We start from the raw sequence: 23209 nt of genomic DNA on the forward strand, positions 1-23209 counted from the left end.
GGGGGGGAGGCAAGCGGCGATTGGTGTGAACTACAGAGGAAACATCTTTTCTGACCGCTCATTGGTTAAGCTCCCTGTATGCCACTGGTAATATTCTTAGTAACTTGGTAATAAGAATCCAAAAAGGTGATTTAGGGTTTTTCACCACACTCCTGGCGAAAAAAACGAAGGTCCGCTGCTGGAGGGCTAAGAAATATCATATCCTGCCCTAGCCGGTTTGGCTCAGTGGATAATGCCTTGGCCTGCCGATGGCAGAGTCTGAGTTCAATTCTGACCAAGGGCATGTACCTAGGTTGCAGGCTCCTCCGTGGCCGGGGCCCAGGTCAGGGCTCATGGAGGAGGCAACCAATCAAAGTGTTCCTCTCACTTTGATGTTTCTCTCTGTCTTTCCCTTTCTCTTCCACATTCTCTAAAAATCAATGGAAACATATCCTTAGGTGAGGATAAAAAAATAATAATAAAGAAATTATTATTATATGAAAGACACATCTTGAAAATGCCTAAAGAAAGTTGTCATTTTTTCATGGTGAAAGGACTGGAGTCCGTGTTGATGAAAACACCTTGGTGGCTGCAGTGACTGGCAGTGGCTGCAGCAGTGGGGTGATGAGGCTGGTGCCTTCTCCTGATCAGCCCGGTCACCTCCCACAAAGGGAGGCCAGACTGCAGCTTAGGCCCTATCCCCAAGGGGAGCAGGGAGAGGGCCTAAGCCATCACTAGGACATCCCCTGAGGGCTCCCAGTATGTGAGAGGGGGCAGGCTGGGCTGAGGGACACCCCCCCAGTGCACGAATTTCATGCACTGGGCCCCTAGTCCTATATAATAAAAGGCTAACATGCAAATTGTCCCCTCAGGAGTTCCACCACTGGGAATTCGACTGCTCGTTATGACCTGCGCTGACCACCAGGGGGTGGCGCGGAATGAAGGAAGGCCCTGGTTGGCAGTCAGCAGCAGGGGGAAGGAAGGCCCCGATTGGCCCTGATCACCGGCCAGGCCTAGGGACCTGTGCATGGATTTCATGCACTGGGCCTCTAGTATATTAAAATGCAGTACTTTATAATCCAAGAGAAAGCTCTTGAAGGTTTGAGGAGGGAGAGAAGTTATCTAATAGTCTCCTTGAGGAGAAGGGACTGGATTTGTAGGGGGATGTAGGGTCCCTTTACTTTAAATCATAAATTTAAAGTAAAAAACAAGCATAAGGATTGTCTAATTATCTTCATCTGATTTCTGCTGCTGGTGTACAGGCATGAAGTAGGAAGACAGTTGGTTTAATTAGGGTTGGAGTTTTTCCAGGTGAATTCAATAGTGGGAAAGAGAGAAGGGACCAAGGATGTTTGTAGGAGAGGAGCTAGAGTGCTGGACCTCGGGCTCTACACTGGGGAAGGAGAGAATCTCTAGAGTAACTCTTTGTTTTTGCTTTTTTAAAAAATTATTTTTTATTTATTCATTTATTTTTTAAATTTTTATTGTTAAAAGTATTACATAGGTCCTCCTATTCCCCCTATTAACCTCTTCCAGCCTGCTCCCATCCTTCCCCTAATCACCCCCCCCCCAGGCCCTCACCACCCAATTGTCTGTGTGCCCAGGTTATGCATATATACATACAAGTTCATTAGTTGATCTCTTCCCACCCACCCTCCCCTGCTTTCCCTCAGAGTTCCACAGTCTATTCCATGCTTCTATGTCTCTGGGTCTATTTTTGTTCATCAGTTTATTTGGTTCATTAGATTCCACATATGAGTGAGATCATGTGATATTTATCTTTCTCTGACTGGCTTATTTCACTTAGCATAATATTATCCAGGTCCATCCATGCTGTTGCAAATGGTAAGGGTTCTTCCTCTTTTACTGCCACATAGTATTCCATTATATAGATGTACCACTGTTTTTTTTTATCCACTCATCTGCTAATGGGCACTTAGGCTGTTTCCAAATCTTAGCTATTGTAAATTGTGCTGCTATGGACATATGGGTGCATATATTCTTTCTGATGAGTGTTTCGGGTTTCTTAGGATATATTGCTAGAAGTGAGATCACTGGGTCAAATAAGTAGTTCCATTTTTAATTTTTTAAGGAAACTCCATACTGTTTTCCATAATGGCTGCACCAGTCTGCATTCCCACCAGCAGTGTATTAGGGTTCTCTTTTCCACACAACCTTGCCAACACCTGTTGTTTGTCGATTTGTTGATGATAGCCATTCTGACAGATGTGAGGTGATATCTCATTGCCATTTTGATTTGCATCTCTCTGATGATTAGTGACTTTGAGCGTTTTTCATATGTCTCTTGGCTTTCTGTATGTCCACTTTGGAGAAGTGTCTATTTAGGTCCTTTGCCCATTTTTTAATTGGATTGTTTGTCTTTCTTTTGTTAAGTTGTATGAGTTCCCTATATATTTTGGAGTTAACCCCTTATTGGATGAATCATTGGCAAATATGCTCTCCCATGTACTGGGCTCTATAGTTATTTTGTTGATGGGTTTTTTTGCAGTGCAGAAGCCTTTTATTTTAATGTAGTCCCATTCGTTTATTTTCTTCTCAGTTTCCATTGTTCTAGGATATGTATCAGTAAACATATTGCTGAGAGATGTCTGAGATTTTGGTGCCTATGGCTTCTTCTAGGACTTTTATGGCTTCATGCCTTACATTTAAGTATTTTATTCATTTAGAGTTTATTCTTTTTTTAAAAAAATATATTTTATTGATTTTTTACAGAGAGGAAGGGAGAGAGATAGTTAGAAACATCGATGAGAGAGAAACATCGATCAGCTGCCTCCTGCACATCTCCCACCGGGGATGTGCCTGTAACCCAGGTACATGTCCTTGACCGGAATCGAACCCGGGACCCTTCAGTCCGCAGGCCGACGCTCCATCCACCGAGCCAAACCGGTTTCGGCTAGAGTTTATTCTTATGTATGATGTAAATTGGTAGTCCAGTTTTATTATTTTGTATGTATCTGTCCAATTTTCCCAACACCATTATTGAAGAGACTGTCTGTTCCAATGTATTCTCTTGCCTCCTTTGTCAAATATTAATTGAGCACAGTGTCTTGGGTTGATTTCTGGGTTCTCTGTTCTGTTCCACTGATCTATATGCCTATTCTTGTGACAGTACCAGGCTGTTTTGAGCAGAGTGGTTTTGTAGTATAAATTGATATCTGGTATTTTGATTTCTCCTACTTGGTTCTCCTTTCGCAAGATTGCTGCGGCTATTTAGGGTTGTTTTTTTTTGTTGTTGTTCCATATAAAATTTTGGAGTGTTTGTTCTAGGTCTGTGAAATATGCTGTTGGTATTTTAATAGGGATTGCATTGAATCTGTAGGTTGTTTTGGGTACTATGGACATTTTAATGATGTTAATTCCACCAATCCATGAACATGGTATATTCTTCCACTTGTTTATATCATCCTCTATCTCTTTTTCCAACTTCCTGTATTTTTCAGAGTACAGGTTTTTTACCTCCTTGGTTAAGTTTATTGCTGAGTATCTTAATTGTTTTTTCAATGGTAAATGGGATTGCTTTTTAGTTTCTGTTTCTGAGAGTTCACTAATGGTATATAAAAATGGTATGGATTTTTGGTGTTAATTTTGTATCCTGCTACATTGCCAAATTCATTTATTAAATCTAGTAGGTTTTTTTTATGGAGTCTTTAGTGTTTTCTATGTACAGTATCATGTCATCTGCGAATAATGAGAGTTTTACTTTCTTCTTTCCAATTTGGATGCCTTTTATTTCTTCTTCTTGTCTGATTGCCAGGACTTCCAGTACTATGGTGAACAAGAGTGGTGAAAGTGGACATCCCTGTCTTGTTCCTGTTCTTAGGGAAAATGGTTTTAGTTTTTGCCCATTGAGTATGATGTTGGCTGAGGGCTTGTCATATAAGGCTTTTATTATGTTGAGATATAATCCCTCTATTCCCACTTTGCTGAGGGTTTTTATCAAAAAAGGGTGTTGGCCCTAACTGGTTTGGCTCAGTGGCTAGAGCGTTGGCCTGCAGACTGAAGGGTCCCATGTTCGATTCTGGTCAAGGGCACATGATTGGGGTTGTGGGCTCAATCCCTAGTAGGGGGCATGCAGGAGGTAGCAGATCAATGATTCTCTCTCATCATTGATGTTTCTATCTCTCTCTCCCTCTCCATTCCTCTCTGAAATTAATCTATATATATAAAAGTCTAAGTGACCAGCCAACCTGCTGACTGGCAGACCAGCTGGCCAGTAGCTATGACACGCACTGACCACCAGGGGGCAGATGCTCAACACAGGAACGGGAACCACAGGCATAGAAACATGGAACAGACTGATGAATCTCAGAGAAAAGAAGGGAGGGGGGAGGGTGGGAAGAGATTAACCAAAGATCTCATATCCATGCTAGAGGCCCAGTGCACCAGTGGGGTCCCACAGCCTGGCCTGCGGTATTGGGCTGAAGCCAGCTCTCCAACATCCCTGAGGGGTCCTGGATTGCGAGAAGGAGCAGGCCAGGCTGAGGGACTCCACTGGTGCATGATCGGGGCGGGAGAGATGCAGGAAGTTGGCCAGCTGGGGAGGGACCACAGGAGGGTTCCAGAGTGTGTCCGGCCCATTTTGCTCAGTCCAGATCGGCCAGACTCCAGCAGCAAGCTAACCTACCAGTTGTAGCATCTGCCCCCTGGTGGTCAGTTCACGTCATAACGAGTGGTTGAGCGGCCTTGGCATATCATTAGCATATTATGCTTTGATTGGTTGAATGGCCAATCAGTCGACTGGACATTTAGCATATTAGGCTCATATAGGACTAGAGGCCCGGTGCGGGTCTCTTGCCTGGCTTGTGGGGATCAGGCTGTAACCGGTTCTCTGACATCCCCTGAGGGGTCCTGGATTGCTAGAGGGCACAGGCCAGGCCGAGGGACCCCACTAGTGCATGAATCTGTGCACTGGCCCTCTAGTAAAAATATATTTTAAATCAATCAATCAATCAATCAATCAATCAAAAAAGGGTGTTGTATTTTGTTGAATGCTTTTTCTGAATCAATTGATATGATCATATGATTTTTGCTTGCAATCTCTTTATGTGATGTATCACATTTATTGATTTGCAAATATTGTATCAGCCTTATATCCCTGGAATAAGTCCCACTTGGTCATGGTGTATGATCTTTTTAATGTATTGCTGGATCCAATTTGCTAAAATTTTGTTGAGTATTTTAGCATCTATGTTCATCTGGGATATTGGCCTGTAGTTCTGATAGAGTGGCTCTTTGTATGGTGTGTGTGTGTGTCTGTGGGTGTGTGTGCACGCACATGCATATGTACATGTGTATTGGGGATTAGGGGGCCTTGTGAGTTTGAAGTACAGCTGGAGTGGAGAAACTTGAGTGAGTAGATCAGGAGGTGAGGAGGTGGTGGGCAATAATGAGCAGGATGTTTGAAATAGAGAATGTGGAGATGGTGTGGTCAATGGTGAAGATAGGCTTGAGGCCATGCCTGTGGGAACAGACAGCCAAGGTGAAGTGGAGAAAGTGACCATTGGAGTTAGAGGCCAAAAAACCAAGAGGCTGGAGTTCTGTTCGTTTCCTCTCCCACAGGCATCAGCTCTGTGTCCCATTGGTCCTTGGTAATTGTTGACTAAATGTTGGGCATGGGGCCAGGTACAGAGGGGATCAAGGAGCAAGAACGGGATTTAGTAATGTGTGTGGAGGACAGAGAAAGGTGAAGAAATAGTGGTTTCTAAACAATCTGCAATCCCTTGGGTGTCCCTAGAAATGCTGCCATTTGTGGGAATTTAATATAGTTATTCCTTGGTTATCCATGGGAGATTGGTTCCAGGACCCCTGCAGATAGCAAAAATCCATGGATGCTGAAAAAATATGTTATATAAAATGACATATAAAAATCTGTTATATAAAATTTTTGTATAACCTACACACATTCTCTGATGTATTTTAAATCATCTCTAGATTACTTATAACACCTAATGCAATACAAATGCTATGTAAATGGTTGTTATACTGTATTGTTTAGTGACTAATGACAAGAAAACAAAGTCTGTACGTATTCAGTACAGATGCAATCATTGTAGGCCTAACTACATAGTACACGTCAGCAACAATGTAACTTTTTTGTGAATATTTTTGATCCATGATTGGTTGAATCTGCAGATTCAAAACATATGATTATAGAGGGCCAACTATATACTCTAATGGAGCAATCTAGGGTCCATGGGAAGAGATTTTACTCAATTCAATATGACCAATATTTATTGAGCACCTCTGTGTTTAGAATGGCAGGCTATATGCTGAGAGGACTTAGGAAAACTAATTATCTAGTTGGAGAGAGGGCATAAATCATACCTAAAAATGTCATGTAGCGTCCACTAAGTGCCAAACAATAATAAATAACTTTGCCTACTTTTTTTAGTGAACTGGATTCCTTGAGAGGTGTGTATGATATTGTGGTCTCAGGTAGGTCTACTTTAAGGCAATGTGCAATTGAGACTGATGGGACCACAATTGGTAATTATCTATCCTGCCCCCACCCCAGTTCAAAAATGTTGCAAATTTATATTCCCCAGACAGAAAAGTTACTAACCTAATCTTTCCCCTTACACACAACAAATCCTATCCATTCCTCATAAATTTATGGCACATGTTGCATTATTAGTCAGGGTTTTCTAGAGAAACAGAACCAACAGGGGACACACACACACACACACACACACACACACACAAGTTTATTTTAAGGAATTGGCTCATAGGAATGTGGGAACTGGCCACTATGAAAACCATGGAACAGACTGGTAGGCTGGAAATTCTACAGGGTAGCAGGCTGGAAACTCAGTCAGGGTTTCCATGTTGCAGTCTGGAGAATTTCTCTGACTTTGGGGGACCTCTGTGTTTCTGTTAGGGCCTTCATTTGATTCAATGAGACCCACCGAAATGATAGAGGATAATTTGCTTTACTCCAAGTCTTCTGGTTTAAATGTTAATCTTATATTAAAAAAACAAACCTTCAGAGCAATGTCTAGACTGGTGTTTGACCAAACAACGGGTTGCCATAGTCTAGCCAAGTTGACACAGAAAATTTACCATCAGACATGCCTAGAAGATAAGTAACTAACAGGAGTCTAAATTCATCTGTTTCCTCTGTGGAATGCTCACATTCTGCCTGGAGTATAATTTTTGTGTCTTATCTGAACTATTAGATTTTAGGCTCCTTGCTGGTAGGCTCCATTTTTAATTCCCCTTTCTATTGGCTTCCAAAACTTAGCACAATACTGTATGTTGGGTCCCGTGCCAGCACTTTTCATGCATTAGCTAGTTAATCTTCAGAACAATGCCAGGCTGCTACAACCTCAACCACAATTTGAGACAAATCATTTCACAGGGAGCAAAGAGGCTTGAAGAGGGTAAATCATGTCATATGCACACAGAGCTGGCAGTGGCCATGTGGGATTGGAGCATCTTTTTTTCCCCCAGAGCCAGTTCCTGCCCCACTGCCTCTAAGAGCCTTTTCTGATGTGCTCTTCCTTGGGAAGAAGAGCGGACCTGGGCCACTCGGGACAGCAGTGCTGGTTGTGCCCTGGACTGAGGGGGAGTGGGATGGAAATTCAGCTCCTGCTCCCTGGCAAGTGAGCCCTAGCCCAGGGCTGCAGCAGATGGAGGGAGAGACACCTTATTGCATTATTATACCCAGAAGGGTTGTCCTTCACACAGAGGCGCCTGTAGGGTTGCACGGGCCATGGGACGGACCATTTCGTCCTTCAGCCTTTCTCCAGCACAAGTACTCAGGAATGTTCACCTCCTGCTTCTCTCGACTAGGATATTGACCCTCTTGGCAGGACCCACATTTTAGGTATAATTGTTTATCCTCATCTAGTACAGGGACGGGCACATCTCTGTTTAATGATTGTTGAGCAAATGGATAGAAGGAAGAATCAAGGAAGGGAGAAGCCTAGATGTATTTCTTGAAATTGGCAAAGGTTATTTCATTCCTTTCTTCATCCATACATGTACCTTTATTGAGCACCTAGTATGCATCAGTCACAGTATAGACAATGGGACTACAGAGATAGGTAAGATATTCTGATTGTGGTCCACAGGAAAAACTAACTTGTTCTTTTCTACCACTTTACACAGAGGGGAGCAGCAGCCTTACAGCAAGCTGGTTCCTTAATGTACACTACTAGGTTTCCCGGGGTTTCATCCTTCCAGGCTCCTAATTACTTAACATGTTCAAAACAGAAGAGTCTTTTTATGTTCACCAGATGAAGGAATTTATAAACACTGACATCCCTGGAGTATGGAAAATTCAGACTTCAGGATGCCTTCTTCACTACATGTTGCCCATCTGCTTGTTTTTCTGCAGCACCCACTCCTTTGCCAAACCTCCCTCACTCCACTCCACCAGGACAGAACCCAGGCTCGTCTTCCAGCTCCGCTCCTTCTGCAGCACTCCTCCCTCCACCCCCACCCCCTCAGAGAGGATAATGCTAATTGTGTCCTGGGCTGTTATCAACAGGAGCCTCATGGCTCCTCTGTGGAAAGAAAAGTGAATTGGTTTGTCTGGGCAGTTCCTAAATGGCTTGGTACTTGAGACTTCCCTAATGACCTAGATGCGATGATGCAATTTCCTGGGCTCTGTGGAATTCTGAAGTCACTAGCTTTTAAAGTACTTTATGCAAAGTACCCTTTAGATACTTAAATGTGGGATACATTTTGTCTTGCTGTCTTCTTGAGCCATCAGCTTGTGCCCATTCAGTTGAGCATGCCTTGTTTAAGAGGCATCTGCTGCTCCCATCTTCAGGACTGTTAAGATGGAGAGAGGCCTGATAAACTGAGGAAACCGTGATGCCAAATGAATGTGAGGGTCATGTCAATGCTCGGCAGTGCTAGGAGGAGCCTGCCACTTCTACTAGTAAGTAATTGGGCCAGATTGGTTTACTGTTTGTATCTGCTGTTTGCATCCCCGGTATGTGCTAACGGTAGGAGAATGCATAATCACTCAGCAGCTCTGAAATGTAGGCTCATCATTTAGATATTGTCCTATCTGACAATATCTAGAGCAGCGGTTCTCAACCTGTGGGGTCAAATGACCCTTTTATAGGGGTCTCCTAAGACCATCGGAAAACACATATATAATTACATATTGTTTTTGTGATTAATCACTATGCTTTAATTATGTTCAATTTGTAACAATGAAAATAAATCCTGCGTATCAGATATTTACATTATGATTCATAACAGTAGCAAAATTACAGTTATGAAGTAGCAACGAAAATAATTTTATGGTTGGGGGTCACCACAACATGAGGAACTGTATTAAAGGGGCATTAGGAAGGTTGAGAACCACTGATCTAGAGGGTCATTGCAATGACTGCACGAGCTATGTGTGTAGCAATGCCTGTCACAGGCCTGACACACGGAGGGCACCCAGTAGCTGACTGTGGGAGTGTTTGAGTGTGAACATGTGTCCCTCATTGAGCGAGGAGCTTAATGAAGTAGCCCATCCCTTAGCTCACATGGGCCTTGGTGGTATAGTTGCCTGAGACCAATCAGGAACACAGAACCCATGCTGAATATTTATTTATTTTTTAATATATATTTTATTGATTCTTTTTTTTACAGAGAGAAAGGGAGAGGGATAGAGAGTTAGAAGCATCGATGAGAGAGAAACATCGATCAGCTGCCTCCTGCACACTCCCTACTGGAGATGTGCCTGCAATCAAGGTACATGCCCTTGACCGGAATCGAACCTGGGACCCTACAGTCTGCAGGCTGATGCTCTATCCACTGAGCCAAACCGTTTAGGGCCATGCTGAATATTTAAAACCAGTGAGGTTTGCACAGGTAATGGAAGAGTTGAGAGACCAAGAGGGAGACTGAGGTAACAGACTAGCATGGCAGGAGGCTATTACCACGGTGGGCTGCAGGGAGAGAGGGAGGGCATGGCTTTCCCTGAGTTTGGGGGTCACACTGCAGGAGCTGGGGCCAAGGCAAGTCAGAGGGGCAGGAATCAGAGTCACAAAGGACACACGGCTTCCATCAGAAATGCCACCTGAAGAGCAGATGGGAAGACATACCCTGGCTTCTTTCTTCCACATTCCACCTTCCACTAATGCCAAGTCCAGCCAGGAGCTGGGTGGACCTAAAGTGTGAGGTATGCGGCCTTTGGGGATAAGCCCCTTACCCCCCATACAGAGCAGCGCTGGGAGAGGTAGGGATGAGGGTAAACAGGCCCCAGCCCCTGGCTGCCCAGTGGGCTTTGGAGACTCAGTGTAGAGGGGTCTTCATCTGGAGTGACAGTTTGTTTCCAATCGATTTCCCTTCCTCCTGTCCTTGTCCCCAACCTTCCCCATGCCTCTATTTTCCAAATGTCCCTAAGGTTTTCTGCTCAAGAAGGACCTTATCCATAGAAGAGAGGCAGCAGGCCCATGCATCAGACGGTCACCGCACTGCCCTTGCGACTGCTGTCCAAATGCCCGTCCACAGGCAGTGCCTGGCTGCCAAGCACAGAGGCAAGTCAGGATAACACCATCACTCCTGTCACGTACACACTCTTCTGAGAACTGGATGGAAATAGCTTAAAGGCTCTCTTGGGGCATCTGGGTGCTCTGACCCTGAGCCTGGTCATGATGTGAGTGGGAAATTTGTCTCCCTGAGTCAGTTCTTAAACTCTGGCCTCAAACTCCTGCTCGACCTAGGAACACTGTTTAGGACTTTTGGTAGCCCATTTGCCATTTTTCTCAAGAATCCTTCTTTCATCGTTGCTGTGTTAAGCTTCATATTTACAAACTCCCTCCTTACCATCTGTTATTGAAACTAACTCAGAGCCAACACAGCAGTCTATCACTCCAAATTTAGAAAAAGCTTTGTGCATCAAGGGGAAAAATAGCAATGAGAGCAGTTTATTATCCCAACTACAGTGTATCCTTATTGATGGAATAGAACTAAATCATTTAAATATTTTACTGACATGGGAAAATGTTTTAGTGGGAAAAAGCAAAAATACAAATTTATGCACAAAAAAGGAAACAACAAATGAGTCGATAGCATAGAAACATGTCTGAAAGGGAATGCACTAAAAAGTGTTTTGGGGGATGGTACTATGTTTTATTTTAGTGCAAAGAAACAAAGTTTAGCCCAGAAAATCCTTGTGTCACCTATCATTGTATCCTCCTTCCTCCCCCTCCTCCATGGAGGAGGTGGATGGAGTGTCCAGTATGTTTCCGGATGCACTCAACTAAGCCCGCTGAGATTGGACCAGACCATCTCTTGACTCTGTTCAGGGTTCTTACCTGGTCACCTGCTACCTCAGGCAAAGATAGGAGTGAAGAAGGCTCTCACCTGCCAGGGCTGAAGCCACAGGGAGCAGAGAGCCCTGAGATCTGGTCAAGCAGAGCTCTGGACACCACAGTTGGGGTTTGGAAGAAACCAGAAGGGAGTAATGAGCAATTATAGATTTGAAACTAAACTGGTCAGTTTAGATTCTCTTCTGTACCCTGCATTTTGTTGAGGTTCTAATTCTGCGGTCCTTTTCCAGAATGCTGCATTCTTAGGCAGTAATTTATCCTGTGACGAATGCCTATTTCCCCTAAAAGGCCTAGGATGAGCAGAAAGAGATTTTAGGGGTCTCAGAGGGGGAGGCTGAAAGGGAGGGAAGGTCCTATATGGGGAATGAAGAGTGTGAGGTAACTGTGGTCTGTCTCTCCACGTTTATCCCCTCCACAAAGAGAGCTCTGCCTAGATGTAGGGCGCAGCTATAGGGTTAAGCCTCAGAACTGACCTGTTGGCAAAGCCACAAACAAGTCCCAGCTTAGAGGGCACAGTCCTCTTAGCATAATTAGGCTTGACCTTATGAGCTCCCTAGATCTTATCTGGGTAGCTAATGGGCTGAGGGAGATGCAGCAAGTGCTGCCAAAACAAGTGAAACTCACAAGAACATTGTAACTATGGTGACCACTACCTTGTTTACCTCTGGCTATAAAATAAAGGCTCAGCTTGCCTCTGGATCTCTCTCTGTGGCCTCAGTCAGGCATAGGAAGATCCACCTAGACCCAGCTTAATCTCTCTGTCTGTCTTTTCTATATCCTTTGCCACCCTCCCTCAGGCTCACCGAACCATTGGCTGTGCTGGCACGGCACACCTAGACCCGATCTTGTAAGTCATACTGTGGGCAAAAGACCTGCTCCTTCCCAAAGGCTGTTGGCTGTGTCTCTTAAGTTCTAGACCTGGTGTCTCCTCATTCTCATTCTCATGCAATATTCTGCAAGGAAAATTCACCCCCTGTTAGAATTTCCAGCTTGGCAACTCATATCTCATTTGCTCAACGTATTCAAAAGGCACTTTACAAAGGCATATGTGTGTGTGTGTGTGTGTGTGTGTGTGTGTGTGTGATGTGACTAACATGCAGCACAATTTTCCTTCTTTACCTCCCTCCCCTACTCTGATTGGACTGGACTGAAGTTGCCATTAAAGCTTACTTCAGTCTCAGCACCCCTGCTTGAGAAAGTAAATTGTTCCTTTGAAGGGAGGATTAAACATGATAGATTGAAAATCCAAACATTTAAATACATCCACTGCAAATTAGTTAAACCTGGCTCATGGCAACCATTCACTTTCTCCCTGAACTCTAGGTCTTCCTGGTTAGAGAAGGTAGGTGTATGAGTTCCCCAGAGCTACCAGGACAAATTATTGCAAGCCTGGTGGCTTAAAACAACAGAAATTCATTCTCTCACAGCCTTAGAGGCCAGACATTTGAAATCAAGGTGTTGATAGGGCTATGGTACCTCTGGAGGTTCTAGTAGAAATTTTCATGCTGTTTCCAGCTTCTAGTGGATTTCAGATATTCCTTGACTTGTGGCTGCATCTCTCTAACAACTTCACGTGGTCTCCTCTGTGTGAATATGTCACAAGTTTGTAAAAACAAACAAACAAACAAAAAAACAAACAAAAATACCTGGCCTGATTCTCTTTACTTCTCTTTGTCCTCTAGAACAAACTTTAAGATCTCCTTTGAAATTAAAGCTGATTCTCATCTGTTGAAATCTCATAAGCATACCCATGATTTTATTTTGGACCCACCTTGATAATCCAGGATAGATTCTGCCCCACAAGATCCTTAACTCTGTCACAACTTTTGTCATGCAAGATAATACATAAATTCTGGGATTATGATTTGGATATATCTTTGGCTCCATCATTCAGTCTACTACACTAGGTAATTTTTTCCTCTGTTTGGTCTTACTACAGAAAAAAAGTTTGTTGCTTTCTAAATTTCATGAGTTTCTAAGTTTTGCTTCCATTCTTTCCATTCATTAATGACCCAACTAGAACATGACACACTAACTTCTTCCTTGGTGATTAATCTTGCATTATGAAAATAAGCTACTCTCTCTGATTCCCTAGCCACTTAATAGTGGTTCTGATCTTGTTAAAATTCCAAATTTGTGTTTACAATAACATACCTGCTAGATTCAAGCTTATGTCTCTAAAAGTCTGGGAAAATAGCTCTGTGACTAGTACATTAGCGCAATTAGCAAGAAACTGCCCCTGATTCTCCTTAATTCCTTTGTCGTCCAGGAACAAACTTTTTGATCTTCAGAAGTACAGCGTGCTTTCACCTTCTGATGACTTCTGCAGGCCCTCGAGAGTTCCCCAGTCGTTCTCCGTGCACTGCATGCATGAAACATGCTGCCATTTTTTTGTTTTCTCAAGGTCATCAGGAGAAACAAACTGGAAAATGTGTTAAATTATTTCTCTGCTCTCTCAGAATTTTCTTCTTTTTAAAGTCATGGATCCTTTCCCTAGCGACTCAAAACAAATGACTTCATTTTTCATCCAGGGAAATCTGATTAAAATAAGATTTCATCTCTTTATGTCAACAGATAAGTTATACAAAGAAGGAATTTATAATAGGTACTTTTCAGTGAAATTACTGCCTACGGAGTGTTTAGAGACCCCAGGCTGCTCTAAAAATAGAAGACAGCTGTGAAGAGCCTTCTCCCTCCCCGAGGTTTACATAGTCAGAGGCAAGGGGAAGAGTGGCTGTCCCCTCCTCATCTTTCTGACATGCTTAAAGAGAGTCTTGTTCTGCTCCTTGACACCCTGACGTGCAGGAGTTAGCTCTGGGAGGGCAGGGTTGGATTTTCTTCACACTTCTTGGTTAATCAAATATTAGAAACAGAGTCCTAGGTGTGGTAAGAACCTGTTCTTAAAGCAGCAGCCTTGGCCTAGCCCCTTCCCCACAGCTCCATAAAGAAGCAGCAAATAAACTCAACAACAAATAGAAACAGAGGCATGGATACACGGAACAGACTGACAGCAGTCAGAGGGGAGGGAAATGGGGAGGGACTGGATGGAAGAAAATGAAGGGATTTAGCCAAAGAACATTCATGGATAACCCACAGGCATGGATACCAGTGTGGTGATGGTTGGGGCAGGGCAGGGCGGGGGGGCGGGGAGGGGGAGGCTGGGGGCTGGGTGGAGGCAGGTAAGAGGGATATGGAGGATATCTGTAATATATCAAGAAGAATAATAAGAATAAGAATAAGAATAAGAATAAGAATAAATCAGAATAGCATGCAATGGTAAGGAATTTAGTTGCCACCTGCCCTCATTTAGGGTACTGCAGTGTGAAGGTCAGATTACTGCACTGTCCTGGCCACACCACTGACAGAGAGCTATGGGATGTTCATACAATGGTTCCAGAGTCCTCCTTCCTCTTCATTTTCACAGCTGTCCAGAGCTGTCAAGGGAAACATAATTCTAATTTCTTCCAAGATTCAAGATTTTTGTCACTTGTGGGAGCTACAGAAAGGATGAAGAAGGAGATGAGGATTCACAGTTTCAACCCTTGGCACCAGGCCAGAGTCAGGGCTGGGACAGGGCACTATAATCAGTGGTTTCCAGGTTGAAGGACACTTAGGTGTGTCCAGAGCCAGGATGTCTTTCCCATGGCCTTTGGGCGAGCAGAGGATGCTAGTGGGTAGGATGGGAAGGCATTGTGGATTGTTAGTAGCTTTTCAGGTCCTGTTTTGGGTTTTTGCCCTGGTGTGACATTAACTAGCTGTGCGGGAAGATTAAACTGCTCAGTAGGCAAATATCATGATGACTTTTAAGGTGACTGTTCCAGCAAACAAACTATATAAACAGCAAAAACAAACAAAAAACAACAAAACCCAAAGTCTTCCTTGTTTATGTTCAAGGAAGCATTAACTATATTTTATCCAACACAACCAAATTCCTTACCACTGCATGCTATTCTCAGGTTCTAAAATAGTGGTTTTTATTTTTGGAGATCAACAAATGATTCAGTTTGACTGGGGCATGGAAAGGAACAAGAAAGCCACTAACAGACAGTGTGACCTGAAAGGGAGGTTGGAATGGGGTCATGAAGGCAGACCACTCATAGACTTGAGCATGAGGAGCCACTGTCCTGGGTACCATGGTTAGGGGGACACTCCCCCCACCCTGACACACACACACAGAGAAACACACATTGCAGTCTGTAGTGTGCTCAGGATATTGAGCATTGCCCAACCAAGTGTCCCCAGAGGCTGTGTGGACTCCTCCCCAGATGTATCAGAACATACCATTTGTGTAGCTCTATGTTTTAGGGGTGACCAAGGGCAGTTGTTTGCAGGGGTGGGGATATATATGAAGGTTTGAGTGTCACCAGGACACAGCAGCCGAGGTTGGGGCTCCTGATGTTTGTGAGACAGGTAAGGGTGGGACAAGGACAAAGGCAGCTGCAGACTTCTGAGGTGGCCACATTCCAGCCAGAACCCCAAGGAGTCTAAGAAGTGTATACAAACTATGACCTCTCCGAAGTGACAGCATTTAAGCAGAGACCTGAATGAAGCGAGGGAGTGAGGAGGCAGGCTTTCCGGCACAGGTGCCTGGAATAGTAACTGGGAAGTCCTGGTGGCTAGAGATTAAGTTATACAGATATGTAGGAGGAGCTGATCAGGTCAGGCCTTTATAGGCCAGAATAAGGATTTATTTTTTTTTTAGTTATTTTTTATTTTTATTTTTATTTTTTGTGTGCTAATCCACTTTTAATGAAACTTTAAAAATGGAAACATGTACTGTAGAGATTGCCCCATAATTTGGGAGCCATTTAGGCAAATATTTAATATTAAGGGGAAAAATATCAGCATTAAAAACAGAAGCCTCAAATGTAAGAATAGGTGTTCAAGTCTTTGATATGCATTTATATGCATGAGAAAACAAAGAATTATTTTAATTTAGAAGAAATCAAGTCTTTCTTCAAATATGATCTCCTATCTCACCTTCATTTTCACCGCATACCCCTCATGCTCCATACTTCATCTACACTGAACCAGTGTTGGTCATCATGATTGGCTTACTGGGAAGCCCTCCAGATCCCATTTCACAAATCCTGTCTACCACCCCATTATTCGCTCACATGTTTGCACAGCCTACTGAGTATTACCACTGTAATTGAGCTAGGGAATTTCAGGTCTCCCAAGAATAATTATATATACACAATTCTGTTTTACCTCACAGTTCACAATATATAGGTGATTATATAACTATAAGATGAATATTGACTATTGAGACAAACAACATCAACTTTGTCTCCAACACAAATGAAAAAGATACACAAATTTCCCACCATATAGAGGTTGTGTTTAGTCTGTGGTGCAGTCCTGAGGGCTCATACCACTTTACGTATGTTAAATATGGAATCCATAACATCAGACATGAATATAGGAGGCAAAACCAGAAGTGCCCCGTGCTCATGAGCAGTCTGTGTCACATATGTAACAGAAAGGGCCACTTTTAAAGCTTTTCAAATAGTTAATCATATTTTCCTTTTCAGAATTACTGTACTAATTCAAACTGAAGGTAAAAACAATAGGTAGAATCTTACTTGTTGACATAAATTTGACTTATTTTCAAGTTCAGACAAAACTGTTGGCTACAAGTTCTGTTAAACTTTTTGTCAAATTTAAGAAGTTTACAGGACAACAAAGAACCATCCCTGGTAATGTATTTGCAGTTTGGTCTTCAAAAGCTGTAAAAGGTGACAAAGAAATCCAAAAATATGAGTTAAAACCATTAAAAATATTTATTGTTTGTAAATACCACATATTTGAGACAGCAGAAACCAAAGCGTCCTCCTTTATATTCTCACTTCACTTTTATTTAAAAAATGCTTTAGAACTTAAGATTTCTACCACCTGCGTGGAGTGTACAGACAAAAGCAAGCCCTGTGGAACCAAAGGCCCATGGAGTTCACTCCCAGGGCCAGAGCATGACCCCAGGCTAATACACCTGCCACATGCTGAGCACCTAGACAGGCAGTACTCAGGGGCTCACACACAAATGAGGGGTCATGCACCATAGTACCAATGTCATTCATTTCTGAAAGAACTGCTTCCAATCCTCACCCTTAACTCTATTTGATAGGCCAAAGGATGCTACTCACATTTATTTGGTGAGTTTTCTGAAATCCTGACATCTGCACCTTGGTGGCTCAAGTAAACTGCCATTTTTAGCACAACACTGTCAGAGCTGTTGTAAATCTCCTGAGCTTGATTATTATTTTTTTTTTAAATATATTTTATTGATTCTTTACAGAGAGGAAGGGAGAGAGATAGAGAGTTAGAAACATCGATGAGAGAGAAACATCGATCAGCTGCCTCCTGCACATCTCCTACTGGGGATGTGCCCGCAACCCAGGTACATGCCCTTGACCGGAATCGAACCCGGGACCTTTCAGTCCGCAGGCCGACACTCTATCCACTGAGTCAAACCGGTTTTGGCATCCTGAGCTTGATTATTGCCTAACAAATGCTTGATTATGCTTCCTAATCCTTTTGGTTGGAAGAAAGATGTTCATTTTATTTGACCAGCCATACTGCATGTAGAGGTAAACATGTTTTGGACTATCTGTCCAGAAACTGAGTAAACTACCAATTGAGACCCTGATTTTATTTTGGTCATTACGTGCACATTTTCATATGCAATTACCCAGCCTGATGAAAAACTGGTAGTAGGAATCCTAACTACTCTGCCATGTCAGATGCTGGAAAGCAATCTTAACTACATATTTACAGATGTAGGTTTTAAAAAATAAACCACTTTTCTAGGATGTTTCATGTTTTACTAATCATTCAACTGTTGTATGAATCATTTTGCCTGATTTATCAGGAAAATACATCTTAAAAGCTGATTCCTTTGACAAATATGCTTTTGTTAGGTAAGGGATGACTAATCTATCCAGCTATTACCAGTCTAGAAATTTAAAATTAACCCTTCAAATGTCTTTATTTAGATCTGATCCTCTCAAATTGTTTTAATGATAAAATGGTAAAATTGGGTTTCCAAAATGTAAAAATCCTAATACAAGTCTCTATTTCCAAAACTAAATTAAAATAAAAAAAAGATAGCTAACACTGTGGGATGAAAGCTATCCTGAGCGTCCCCGCCCCCCCCCCCCCACCCCCGCCCGCCACACACACACACAAAACAATGAGAAACCAGAAATGGAATTCTATTAAATAGACTTTCAAAATAAAGTTTTATGGAAGTGTTTTCTAAAAGGAGTTTCAAGAGAACAGAATACTTGAATAAGACAAACTAGTACACAAAGGGGGAAAAACCCCCAAAGCTATTTGCTAAGTTGGCAACAATAATTCGAAGAAATTGAGCTAAAGAGAGTTTGATCTTTACATAATTAATATGAAACTTAATAAGATGAAATGCCTATGACAAAATTTAAGTCTCCCCACCTTTTGGCAGTGAAATTAACATGAGGATATTTTGGACAGGTTTAAGGTCACATTCAGAATTAAACAGAAAACTTTCAAATCCAGAAAGCAAATGGGAGCTTTCATTAGCTGCTGGAGTCTAGCATGCCTAACTAGAAACAGCGTGGATAATGACTATCCCAACAGGTGCTGTTTCAAAACTAATACAAGCAATTTATCATGAAAAGCTTACACCTATTAAGCTTTCTTCTCTGTCCTGCTCCTTGTGTACATGCTTCAGTTTAGCAAAGACTACACTTTGCAACTCCTCCTAAGAGGAGAGAAGCCAGAAATGGAGTAATAAAAGTAAGCCTGAGAGTTCAAAGGGCCCTAAGAGCCTTTTCTCTGGCTGGTCATGGCCACTTATGTTTTAATAAGGGTTTAAAGATTTGGGGGAAAAGACTATCTTGGCTATTAGTTTCCTCAGCAAAAGCCATCCATAGACAGACAGCTATTAACCAAGCAATTAGCCCAAAGTTCTCAGGTAATAATTAGAACAAAACAAAACAGCCCGGCCGTTGTGGTTTAGTGGTGAAGCATCGATACTGGGTCAGAGCCCAAGCCCAGGTTGCGGGCTCGATCCCCAGTAGTGGATATTCGGGAGGCAGCCAACCAATGACTCTTACTCATCACTGATGTTTCTCTCTCCCTTCCTCTCTCTGAAATCAATAAAAAAAATTAAAAAAAAAACCCTTAAATTTTTCTATTGAAACCTTTTATTCTGCATTTGTTGGTGCTTAAGGAAAATAGCTTTGCCATAATTCATTGTGCCCTGAACTTACGACAACAACTTATATTGGCCAATTAGGAACGAGGCCAAACTACATTATTCTTTAAAGGTCTAGTCAGTTGGTAAATGGCACTTAATTATTTCTTTCATGTAATCTTTAACAGGAATTCATAAGTTGCATTGATTATGCCCCAAGAGATGAGGGACTGGTGGTAATTTAGATGGGCACCTCTGAAAAGATTTGTCAGTTTCCTGTCTCGTTCTAACCAGATTATTTTGAAAACCTCGGGGAAAGACTGAAATTCCCCACCAATCTGAGACTGCATGCGAGTTTTTACAACATTAATTGGAAAAAACAAGATTCCCAACATGGCACCCAATAGACCTCCACAGATAAAATCATTGACCAAATGAGCACTGTAAGTTGTTGCAGTAGGCAGGTGCTCCTTAATGGGACCCCGAAGGCCAAAAAACAGGACATTGCTGAACCCATTATGGAAAAGAACAGGCATCAAGCCTCGATAATACGCTCCAATTCCATGGCATTTCAGTGCCTTGAAAGCCTGGTAAGTGTTTGTAAATTTATCATGATGCTTGTGGTCTTGAAGCAGTGTCTGAACTCTTTCCAATGGAGTGAAAATTGCTTCTGTTGTCCCTGAAATATTGCTGCCATGCTATGGGTTGCAAAATCTGGGGTACTGATATGCTTACGGAGAAGGCAAGATAAATCCTCATGCAGACCAAACATAAGTGCCAGTGTAGTTGTCTTCTGCACTAATGGGGGAATAATTCCGCGATACAAGTTTCGAAATCCATCCCTCCTCAACTGAAGCACTGCATCCCTGGTTTTGATTCCATACAGTTGTTGCCGAAAGAGGTCCTTCTGAATGGGGAATGTGATCGCTACGTTGCTGAAAGCTGCACAGCAGCCACACAAATAATGTTTCCTTTCACCAACATCTATAATATGAGGTGATTTATCTTGTTTTGAAGATGTTATGATTGGCGACCTCTTTTTATGAGCTTCTGAATCCATCATGTGGCTTAAGATCTGTCTTCTTCATGAAGGATTTTTTTTAACCTGTGACACCATCTGGGCCTGGTGTTTTGAGGAATAGTAGCTTTTTGATAACGTTTTCAATATTTCCCATTGTTAATGGATGTTAGGTTCTCTTTTCTGGAGTCATTTTGATAACTGGATTTCCCATCGCTGCGGGCGCCCGGCTCCAGCCCAGTAGCCCCGGCCGCCGGATCGGCAAGCCCAGAATAAGGATTTATTTTTAAAGTATGTTGGGAACTCATTGCAGAGTACCAAGTAGGGGAATGACACATTCTGATTTACTTCTCTTTTCCCCAAATATGTTTTTATTTATTTCAGAGAAAGGCAGGGAGAAGGAGAGAGATAGCAACATCAAGGATCGGCTGCCCCTTCCTGGGGATCTAGCCCGGCAACCCAGTCATGTGCCCTGACCAGGAACCGAACCATGACCTCCTGGTTCACAGGTTAATGCTCAACCACTGAGCCACACTGGGCAGGCTGATTTACTTCTTATAAGATTGACTATAGAGCAGCAAGGGTGGAAATAAGAAGGCAATTAGGTAGGATGTTACTACAGCATATTTTTTTTACTTCCAATTTATTTTTTAAAATTATTTTATTTTTAAAAATTGTAGTAGAATATACACAATATAAAATTAACCATTTTAACCCTTTTTAAGTGTACAGTTCAGTGGCATTAAGTACATTCACATTGTTGTGTAACCATCACCACCTCCAGAACTTTTTCATCTCACAAGACTGAAACTATTATTAAATAATAATTTCTGAGGAGAAACCAAGATGGCGGCATAGGTTAACGCCGGAGTTTGCTGCCTCGAACAACCACTTCAAAAATACAACTAAAAGATGGAACGGACATCATCCAGAACCACAGGAAGTCTGGCTGAGTGGAAGTTCTACAACTAGGAGGAACCGAGAATCAGAGGAGGCGCAGTGCTGAAGTAAAATACTAAGGTGCGGAGTGCGCGTGGCGCGGGCTGGTGGCTGAGGGCGCGGTTGTCGTTTTCAATCAGGAGGGAGCCTCAGACTCTGAGCTCCAGATCTGGGCGAGTCTCTAGGGACCCAGACTCAAACGGGAGAAGCGGGACTGTCTGGCTTCGGTCCGTCCGAGGTTTGCAGCGGTTGCTGGAACAGAGAGGCAGAGCCCCTGGGGACGGACTGAGAGCAGCCATAACTGCTCCCTCCTCCGCCCTGTTGATCCTGTGGGACCCGCCCCGCCCAAGCCCTGCACAGAGCCATTTGCCGGATAGCCTCAGGCAAAGGCTAGATTAGCACCTCCCTAGAGGACAGAAGTTCTCCCACTGCAAACACAGCTGATTCTCACAGCCAGTTGGCCTGGAGGTCAAGTAGTAATTACCTACAACAATCAAGGCTTGACTACAAGACTGCTCACAGAGACCACAAGGGGGTGCACCAAGAGTGTCTACCTCAGGTAATTGGGACACTTAACACGGAAAGCCACTCTATCGACACAGCGAAGCATAAAAAAATGCCAAGACAAAGAAACAGGCCACAAAGGACAGAACCGGAGGAAAGCAGGCTACTGGATATAGAATTCAAAACCACACTTTTGAGGTCTCTCAAGAGGCTTCTAGAGGCTGTCGATAAACTTGATGAGATGTACAGGAAATCTAATGAGACCCTCGATGGTGTGATAAAGGACCAACTAGAAAGTAAGCATACACTGACTGAAATAAAGAATATTATACAGACTCCCAACAGCAGACCAGAGGAGCGCAAGAATCAAGTCAAAGATTTGAAATGCGAGGAAGCAAAAAACACCCAACCGGAAAAGCAAAATGAAAAAAGAATCCGAAAGTGTGAAGATAGTGTAAGGAGCCTCTGGGACAGCTACAAGTGTACCAACATCAGAATAATAAGGGTGCCAGAAAATGAGAGAGAGCAAGATATTGAAGACCTATTTGAAGAAATAATGGCAGAAAACTTCCCCTACTTGGTGAAAGAAATAGATTTACAAGTCCAGGAAGCGCAGAGAACCCCAAACAAAAGGAATCCAAAGAGGACCACACCAAGACACATCGTAATTAAAATGCCAAGAGCAAAAGACAAAGAGAGAATCTTAACAGCAGCAAGAGAAAGAAACTCAGTTACCTACAAGGGAATACCCATACGACTGTCAGCTGATTTCTCAACAGAAACTTTGCAGGCCAGAAGGGAGTGGCAAGAAATATTCAAAGTGATGAATACCAAGAACCTACAACCAAGAGTACTTTATCCAGCAAAGCTATCATTCAGAATTGAAGGTCAGATAAAGAGCTTCACAGATAAGGAAAAGCTAACGGAGTTCATCACCACCAAACCAGTATTATATGAAATGCTGAAAGGTATCCTTTAAGAAGAGGAAGAAGAAGAAAAAGGTAAAGATACAAATTATGAACAACAAATACGCATCTATCAACAAGTGAATCTAAGAATCAAGTGAATAAATAATCTGATGAACAGAATGAACTGGTGATTATAATGAATCAGGGACATAGAAAGGGAATGGACTGACTATGCTTGGGCGGGGAAGGGGTGTGGGAAATGCGGGAAGAGACTGGACAAAAATCATGCACCTATGGATGAGGACAGTGGGTGGGGAGTGAGGGCGGAGGGTGGGGTGGGAACTGGGAGGAGGGGAGTTATGGGGGGAAAAAAGAGGAACAAATG

General features: G+C 42.8%; 1 protein-coding gene across 1 annotated transcript; it reads right to left on the reverse strand.

The window, feature by feature from the left end:
• Window positions 1-19457: 19457 nt before the first annotated feature.
• LOC102436306 (solute carrier family 25 member 51-like) lies at window positions 19458-20698 on the reverse strand. Its single transcript, XM_014449021.2, is given in 2 exon segments — window positions 19458-20140; window positions 20143-20698. Coding segments are annotated over 2 exon segments (891 nt in total). The 5' UTR covers window positions 20519-20698; the 3' UTR covers window positions 19458-19625.
• Window positions 20699-23209: the final 2511 nt, after the last annotated feature.

Source organism: Myotis lucifugus, unplaced genomic scaffold, assembly GCF_000147115.1.
Source record: "Myotis lucifugus unplaced genomic scaffold, Myoluc2.0 scaffold_7, whole genome shotgun sequence".
Taxonomy (NCBI): domain Eukaryota; kingdom Metazoa; phylum Chordata; class Mammalia; order Chiroptera; family Vespertilionidae; genus Myotis; species Myotis lucifugus.